Here is an 8441-nt window from a genome sequence, read left to right as displayed (position 1 = left end):
GACGGAAATGGGCCCGTCCAGGCCAGGCGGTGCATGCGCCTCGGGGCCCTCGGGCAGCGGGGGCGGGGAGCCCGGACCGCCGTGGAGCGGTGGAGGGCGTCACTGGCCTTCGGTGTCTGGCAGCCGGCCTTCGGGTCGGGCGTCTCCGTTGGTAACTGCCGCTTCACTTCTCCCTGTGTGGCCGCGAGTCCGGTGAGTCTTGGGAGTCCGGGCCGTTGCGAGCGCTGTCCATTGTCCCTCCTCAGGTCCCCTGACAGCGCGTCCCGCCTAGTCCCTTCCTGCTGCCAGTCGGCCCCAGGAGATGGGGACCCGGAAGACCCGACTGCCGCAGGCCCATAGTCGGGCTGCTGCGCTGGGGAGGCTGCGAGTGAGATGGCTGGGCGCTAGCTGGAACGCGCTGGTGGCTGAGAGCGGCCTTGGGCGTCGCTCGGGGTTGCAATCCGCTCGCCACTCACTGGCTAGTGACCTTGGGCGGGCTCCTTTCCTCCCGGAGCTGGAGCTTCCTCGCCTGTAAAATGAGCCTTGAGGAATGGAGCCCTCAACGCAGGGTTTGACACGACGAGCGCCCAATAAAGTGTTGTTGTTGTTTATCTAGCAGTTGAGAATTTGCGGGTAGAAAGCGGGCGCCGTTCAAGCACGTCTCAGCTGCAGTGCCCTGTGGCGGTCAGTACACTTTACTCTTTTTTCCGTTTTAGTACCTCCCCCCCCCCCCCCCCCCCGGAAAGTAATACACTCACCTTTCTTTTCTTGGGTTTAAAGATCAGGCGTTTTATGTAGAGTCTTAAATAAATCAGTTTTGGAAGTCTTCATTGAAAACCTTAAAGGCATGGAAGTTTTCGATGGCAAAGAAATTGTGTTGTGATGCCATTCGTATCTCCTCTCCTGTAATATGCATGCCTTTTGCACTTACTTGTTTAGTTGATTTAAAATGAGTTTTTTTCGTCCTTTTCCTGCTGCGTTGAGGCCTGAACTAGTTGTCAATTTCTGACATTTAGCGAACATGGATTGGGCATTTACCACGTGCATTTGCAAGAATGCTGCCTCACGAGCCTGTGCGTTCCTTGAGATGTATGAACGAGTATTTCCCTCTGAAATTCACATGATTTTGGCAGAGTGCTCGGCACCTTGTTAAGTCCTGGTAATGTTTATTCAGGGAAAGCTGCGAGGTCGCTTTCACTGAGAAACTCTTTGGTGGAAGTCAGAGTAGTTAAGCCCTTCTCCCCAGGCAGCCCCCGGGGTCCGTCTCAGAAGCAGCCTGGCATGGGGTCTACAGTACTAGCGCCAGTCACATTCTTGGTGGTGTCGGTTCAGAATTGGTTCTGTGAGAAGTCGCTGTGGTAAGTGGAAGTGGACAGGGGAGGCAGTCCCTGACTGTGTCTGCTACCTCTGCTGCAGTATGGCTCATAGTATGAAAAGTTGAAAAATAATTATTTAACTAATACCAGGGCCGAAATGTAGACTTTAAAAATGTTTAATGTTCTTTATTTTTATATATTTTTATTTTTTTAATTTTATTTTGAGACGGCGTCTTGCTCTGTCGCCCAGGCTGGAGTGCAGTGGCGCGATCTCGGCTCAATGCAACCCCCACCTCTCGGGTTCAAGTGATTCTCGTGCCTCAACCTCCCGAGTAGGTAGGGTTACAGGCCACGCCCGGCTAATTTTTGTATTTTTAGTAGAGACGGGGATTCACCATGTTGGCCAGGCTGGTCCTGACCTCAAGTGATCTGCCCACCTCGGCCTCCTAAAGTGCTGGGATTACAGGCGTGAGCCACTGCGCCCAGCCTAAAAAAATGTATTTTAGAAAGCGGAGTGTTTACAGTTTTTTTCTGGAGAACAGATTCTTCAGACCGTGAACAACAGACTTTTCTGGACTTGTTTTTTGCATGTTTTGCAATAACATTAGAAATTACAACTGTAGTGTAAATTTCCCGTACAGCCGCACAGTAGGAAAATCTTTCTAAAGAAAAGCCAACTGGCATTAAAATACAGGGTTCTTCCTTGTGATTATAGATTTGCTGAAGTGAGTTACTAGAATGCTTACCCGTTTTCTTTATACTAGAGTTAATACAGCGCTCTTGATTTATTTTCTAAAATTGTGCCACCTGGTGGTTGAAATCTGTCTTAGACTGCTCTTGAGGAAAATTGTACCTCAGTCGGTAGACTAAGGTTGAAGGAGTGAGTAAAATAAAGCTATCATTTTTTATACCTTCACTAAGAGTACCCTACCGCTTCTACTCTCTCAGCTTACTCCCCAGGAAAAGTTAAAATTGCCCTTATGGGCCCCTTAGCTATCAAACTACATTTGACAGCTGAAAATTTTAAGGGATTTCAGTGGACTGTTTGGTATCGTGTGCATACACACAGTGGATGGGGCTGGATTGAGGAGGGAGGTGGTGAAATCGTGACAAACTTACCCTTTTGATGTTTTCTCAAATGCCAGTGTAAAGATGAGACTGACAAACTCTTTGGTGGAAGTCAGAGTAGTTAAGCCTTTCTCCCCAGGCAGCCCCTGGGGTCGCTCCCAGGAGCAGCCTGGCATGGGGTCTGCACTGGAATTAAATATTACTCTATTCAAATAATAACAGTTTGAATGGAATTTATCTGTCTCTCTCTATTTCACTGGAAACATCCAAGAACGAGGTCTTATGTTCTTTCACTCTCGTTTCCATCATACTGCTGTTTGTAATTATTATTATTATTACTATTTTTTTTGTTGTTGTTGTTTTTGTTTTGTTTTTTTGAGACGGAGTCTCGCTCTGTCCACCAGGCTGGAGTGCAGTGGCGAAATCTCTGCTCACTGCAAGCTCCGCCTCCTGGGTTCCCGCCATTCTCCTGCCTCAGCCTCCCGAGTAGCTGGGACTACAGGCGCCCGCCACGGCGCCCGGCTTTTTTTTTTGTATTTTTAGTAGAGACGGGGTTTCACCGTGGTCTCGATCTCCTGACCTTGTGATCCGCCCGCCTCGGCCTCCCAAAGTGCTGGGATTACAGGCGTGAGCCACCGCGCCCGGCCTGTAATTACTATTTTTTGAGATGGAGTCTCACTCTGTCGCCCAGGCTGGAGTGCAGGTGGTGCCATCTCGGCTCACTGCAACCTCTGCCTTCAGGGCTCAAGCGATTCCCCTGCCTCAGCCTCGCGAGTAGCTGGGATTACAGGCCCCCACCACCACACCCAGCAAATTTTTGTATTTTTAGTGGAGACTGGGTTTCACCATGTTGGCCAGGCTGGTCTTGAACTCCTGACCTCAAGTGATTTGGCCTCCCAAAGTTCTGAGATTACAGGCATGAGCCATTGCTTCCAGCTTCACATAAGTTATTTTAAACCCATGCCATCACTGAGATATAGGTCAAGAGCAAATTCCATTTTATGGAAGAGAGACTCAGGTCTCAGATTAGTAACCAAAATGACATAACTTAGCTGACTAATGACAAATACAATACTCTTCTCTTTTTGTGTGTGTCTTGACAGACTCACTATTTCCACACTTTACAGAATAACATGTTGGCTGCTTTGGAACTTGGGCCTACAATGACTACCTGTTGAACTTGTAGTCAGTTAGAAGCTCTTTGGGAATAGTTTTTTCCATTTGAATTTATTTCATTCACAAACTGCTATGAAGGCACGCCTCTCCTATTTTGAACATGGATTAAAAATCTGTCATGGTTAGAGATTATGTTGGGTTGTAACTTTGCAGCTAACTGCTCTGTGACCTGGGGCTTAGTTTCTCTATGAAAATGTGGGCAGTGCATATTTTGACCTGTAAAAAGACAATTTCTCATGGTTCATCTGAATTTAAAAGGCTACCTGTTTCATAGGGTTGTTGCATTATAAGACTTGTGCTTAGCACGTGGCAAGTGTTCAACAAATTATTTTCTAAACTAATAATGATACCTTCTTATGAGTTTGAAGAAATTTTAAGAATAAGAGTATGGAATACATATTTAGCTTTTCTTCAGTTCGTAAAATGTATTTTGAGTTAAATTGTGTTACTAGAATAGTCTTTTAAAGGTGACTACTGGAAGACATCTGCACTTAATTCCATGTGTTCTGAGAGAACATTGCCATTGTTTTACAGTTGTACCTTATGTATTACACCCCAGAATACAGCAGTACATCTGTGTATGCACCAAGTGACACAAAGTGGATGGAAGGCAGCATAGGTGACGGGTATATAGAAGGCAGGGGGAGGAAGAGCCTATCCAGCTAAAAATATATGGTAGAAGAAAGAAAGGAGTGACAGGGAAAGCAGGGAATCTGTTGGATGAGGGATAAGGTGAGTGTTCAGAGCTTTAGGTTAAGTAGTACTTTCTTACCAAGAATAGGAAAAGGAAATGAAATTAAACCATTTTATTCTTTGACATAGTCATCTAAGCTAAGAATGCAGAAGGGCCTCATAAATATATACAATTATTATTTGTCAATTAAAAGTAAAACTAAATAATGAGAATTAGAAGGGAAGACATTTTATTGGTACACCACCCAGATCGACAATAGCATACATATATGAGGTAAACTTGTTATAGACGGAGGAAAATATATACCATTTTATGTACTTAGGCTTATATACATCTTTGCGTCTATTAATATTATCTCAGTCAGTGTCTTCTCAGGTATTTGTCAATTAAAGAAGTCATTTCAGTACATCATAAGCTTGTTTCTGTATTGTAAAGGTACACATTTGAGTGCCGGTTGATAGAAAAGTGCAAAAATATTTTGTCAAATACATTTAGAAAATGTTAGAGACATTTTCTAGTGATGAAACCAGTGTTTGTTTTCTGTTGTTGTTGTTTTTGAGATGGACTCTTGCTCTGTTACCCAGGCTGGAGTTCAGTGGTGCCATCTTGGCTCACTGCAACCTTGCCTCCCAGGTTCAAGCGATTCTCCGGCCTCAGCCTCCCAAGTAGCTGGGATTACAGGCGCCCGCCACCACGCCGGGCTAATTTTTTAAATTTTTAGTAGAGATGGGGTTTCGGCATGTTGGCCCGGTTAGTCTTGAACTCCTGACCTCAGGTGATCCACCTGCCTCAGCCTCCCAAAGTGCTGAGATTACGGGTGTGAGCCACCACGCCTGGCCTATACCAGTGTATGTTTTCTTTAGGAAAAAATAAGGCAGAAACCAGATAACTAACACTTCACATAAATGTAGGTGCATAATATTGGTATGATATTAGATGACTTAAATTGCTGAACTGTATGAAACTTAATTTTTCTAAGGCAAAAAATAGATGTCATTGGAAGGATCTTGGAGTCAGTGGTAGGCAAACAATTTGAACTTGGCTGCATTTTTTTCATTGCAAATAAATACTTAGCTGGGTGCAGTGGCTTTATTTGTGGTCTTCAGCTGTGTGTGTGTGTTTAGTAGTTACTGAATAGAACAGGGACCTACTACATTTTTATAAGTTGCAATTGAAATAGTAGCTATGCTGTAATCCTTTGGAATTATTTGTTCAGACAATTTTTTGTTTTTTTGAGTGGCAGGTGGATGGACAGTTTGAATTTCTCACAATTTTTTTTTTAACAGCTTGAGGTGTAATTTACCTACCATAAAATTTGTATGTGAAATACACATAAAATTTACCATCTTAACCATTTAAATGCACAGTTCAATGGTATCAAATACATTAATAATGTTGTGCAACCATCACCACCATCTATCTTCATAATATTTTTTATCTTGTAAAACTTTCTGCCCATTAAACAGTAACTACCCATTCTTCTCCTCCTGCCCTTCCACCTCCCTCTGGTAACCACCATTCCACTTTCTGTCTCTTTGATTTTGACTACTTTAGGTGCCTCATGTAAGTGGAGTGTTAAAATACTTGCCTTTTAAAAAATGTATAGTTTCAAACTTTTATTTCAGATTTTGGGAGTAAGTAATGTGCAGGTTTCTTACATGGGTGCATTGGGTGATGCTGAGGTTTGGGGTACAGTTGATCCCGTCATGCAGGTAAGTGAGCATAGTACCTAACAGTTTTTCAGCCCTTACCCTCCTTCCACCCTCTGTTAGTCCGCAGTGTCTTTTGTTGCCATCTTTATGTTTGTGAGTATCCAGTGTTTAGCTCCCACTTACAAGTGAGAATATGCCATATTTGGCTTTCCGTTGCTGCATTAATTCACTTATGATAATGACCTCCAACCGCATCCATGTTGCTGCAAAGGACATGATTTCATTCTTTTTTATGGCTGTTTAGTATTCCATGGTGTATATGTATCACATTTTCTTTATCCAGTCCACTGCTGATAGACACTTAGGTTGGTTCCATGTCTTTGCTATTGTGAATAGAACTATAAAGAACATATGAGTGCATGTTTCTCTTTTTGTAGAATGGTTATTTTCTTTTGGCTATATACCCAGTAATGGAATTGCTGGATCAAGGGGTAGGTGTTTTAAATTCTTTGAGAAATCTCCAGACTGCTTTCCACAGTGGGTGAACTAATTGACATTCTCACAACAGTGTATAAGCATTCTCTTTTCTCACAGCCTCCCCCAGCATCTGTGTTTTTTTTTACTTTTAGTAATAGCCATTCTGACTGATGTGAGCTGGTATCTCATTATGGTTTTGATTTGCATTTCTCTGATGATTAGTGATGTTGAGCATTTTTTCATGTTTTTTGGCCACTTGTATGTCTTTTTGAGAAGTGGCTGTTCATGTCTTTTGCCCACTTTTTGCTGTTGTTGTTTATTTGTTTTGTTTTTTGAGATGGAGTCTTGCTCTGTCGCCTAGGCGGGAGTGCAGTGGTGCCATCTTGGCTCACTGCAACCTCTGCCTCCCGGGTTCAAGCCATTCTCTTGCCTCAGCCTCCCAAGTATCTGGGACTACAGGCGCCTGCCACCATGCCCCGCTAATTTTTGTATCTTTAGTAGAGATGAGGTTTCACCATATTGGCCAGGCTGGTCTCGAACTCCTGACCTTGTGATCTGCCTGCCTCAGACTCCCAAAGTGCTAGGATTAGAGATGTGAGCCACCGCGCCCGGCCTTTTGCCCTCTTTTTAATGGGATTATTTATTTTTTGCTTGTTGAATTAATTTCCTTATAGATTCTGGATATTAGACCTTTGCTGGATGCATAGTTTGTGAATATTTTCTCCCATTCTGTAGGTTATCTGTTTATTCTATTCATAGTTTCTTTTCCTGTTTTGAGATCTTTAATTAGGTTTCAGTTTTTCTTGTAATTGCTTTTGAGTACTTAGTCCTAATTCTTTCCTAAAGTGAATGTCCAGAATGGTGTTTCCCGGGTTTTCTTCTAGGATTCTTATAGTTTGAGGCATTCTATGTAAATCTTTAATCTATCTAGAGTTAATTTTTATGTATGATGAAAGGTAGGGGTGTACTTTTATTCTTCTGCATATAGCTAGCCAACTATCCCAGCACCATTTATTGAATGAGAATTCCTTTTGCCATTGCTTCTTTTTGTTGACTTTATCAAAGATCAGAAGGTGTGTGGCTTTATTTCTGGGCTGTTCTGTTCCATTGGTCCTTGTGTGTGTTTTTGTAGGAGAAGCATGCTGATTTAGTTATTGTAGCCTTAGTCTGAAGTAGGGTAATGTGATACCTTTGGTTTTTGTTCTTTTTGCCTAGGATTCTTTTGGCTATTTGAGCCCCTTTTTGGTTCCATATGAATTTTAGGATAGCTTTTTCTGATTCTGTGAAAAAATGCCATTGGTAGTTTGATAGGAATAGTGTTGAATCTGTAGATTGCTTTGGGCAATATGGCCATTTTATGATACTGATTTCCCCAATCCATGAGCACGGAATATTTTTCCATTTGTTTGTGTCATCTGTGATTTCTTTCAGCCGTGTTTTGTAGTTCTTCCTGTAGAAATCTTTAACCTCCTTGGTTAGATGTATTCCTAGGTATTTTATTTTTTTGGTGGCAATTGAAAATGGGATTGCTTTCTTGATTTGGCTCTCAGGTTGAAAGTTATTAGTGTATAGACATGCTATTGATTTTTCCATGTTGATCTTGTATCCTGAAACTACTCAAGTCATTTGGCAGAGTCTTGAGGGTTTTCTGGGTATGGAATCATATCATCAGTGAAGAGAGACAGTTTGACTTCTTTTCTTATTTGGATGCCTTTTATTTCTCTTGGAATAAATAAGGCTATTTATTTATTTATAATAAATAATTTATTTATTATAAGCTAGGACTTCAGTACTGTGTTGAATAGGAGTAGTGAGAGTGGGCATCCTGTTCCCTTGTTCCGGTCCTCAAGGGAAATGCTTCCATCTTTTGCCTGTTCAGTATGATTTTGGCTGTGAGTTTGTCATAGATGGCTGTTACTATTTTGAGGTGTACTCTTCAGTGCCTAGTTTGTTGAGGGTATTTATCATGAAGGGATGTTGGATTTTATCAAAGACTTTTCTCTATTGAGATAAGCGCGTGGTTTTTGTGTTTAATTCTGTTTGTGTGGTGAATCACATTTATTTTGCGTATGTTGAACC

The 8441-nt window shown here is 42.3% G+C and overlaps 1 protein-coding gene across 4 annotated transcripts in view; it reads left to right on the top strand.

Annotated features, from left to right (window-relative positions):
* Position 1: 1 nt before the first annotated feature.
* Positions 2 to 8441, top strand: part of CMC2 (C-X9-C motif containing 2) — a 33489-nt gene continuing 25049 nt past the window's right edge. For all 4 annotated transcript variants that reach the window (XM_023226851.3, XM_023226849.3, XM_023226850.3 and 1 more), the window contains exon 1: positions 2 to 192. In XM_023226851.3, the coding sequence (XP_023082619.1) occupies positions 34 to 192 (159 nt within the window). In that variant the 5' untranslated portion in view covers positions 2 to 33. The remainder of the gene's footprint in view (positions 193 to 8441) is intronic.

Source organism: Piliocolobus tephrosceles, chromosome 17 (assembly GCF_002776525.5).
Source record: "Piliocolobus tephrosceles isolate RC106 chromosome 17, ASM277652v3, whole genome shotgun sequence".
Taxonomy (NCBI): domain Eukaryota; kingdom Metazoa; phylum Chordata; class Mammalia; order Primates; family Cercopithecidae; genus Piliocolobus; species Piliocolobus tephrosceles.
Note: the sequence above shows the minus strand (reverse complement) of the source record. Positions and strands in the feature narration are given on the sequence as shown.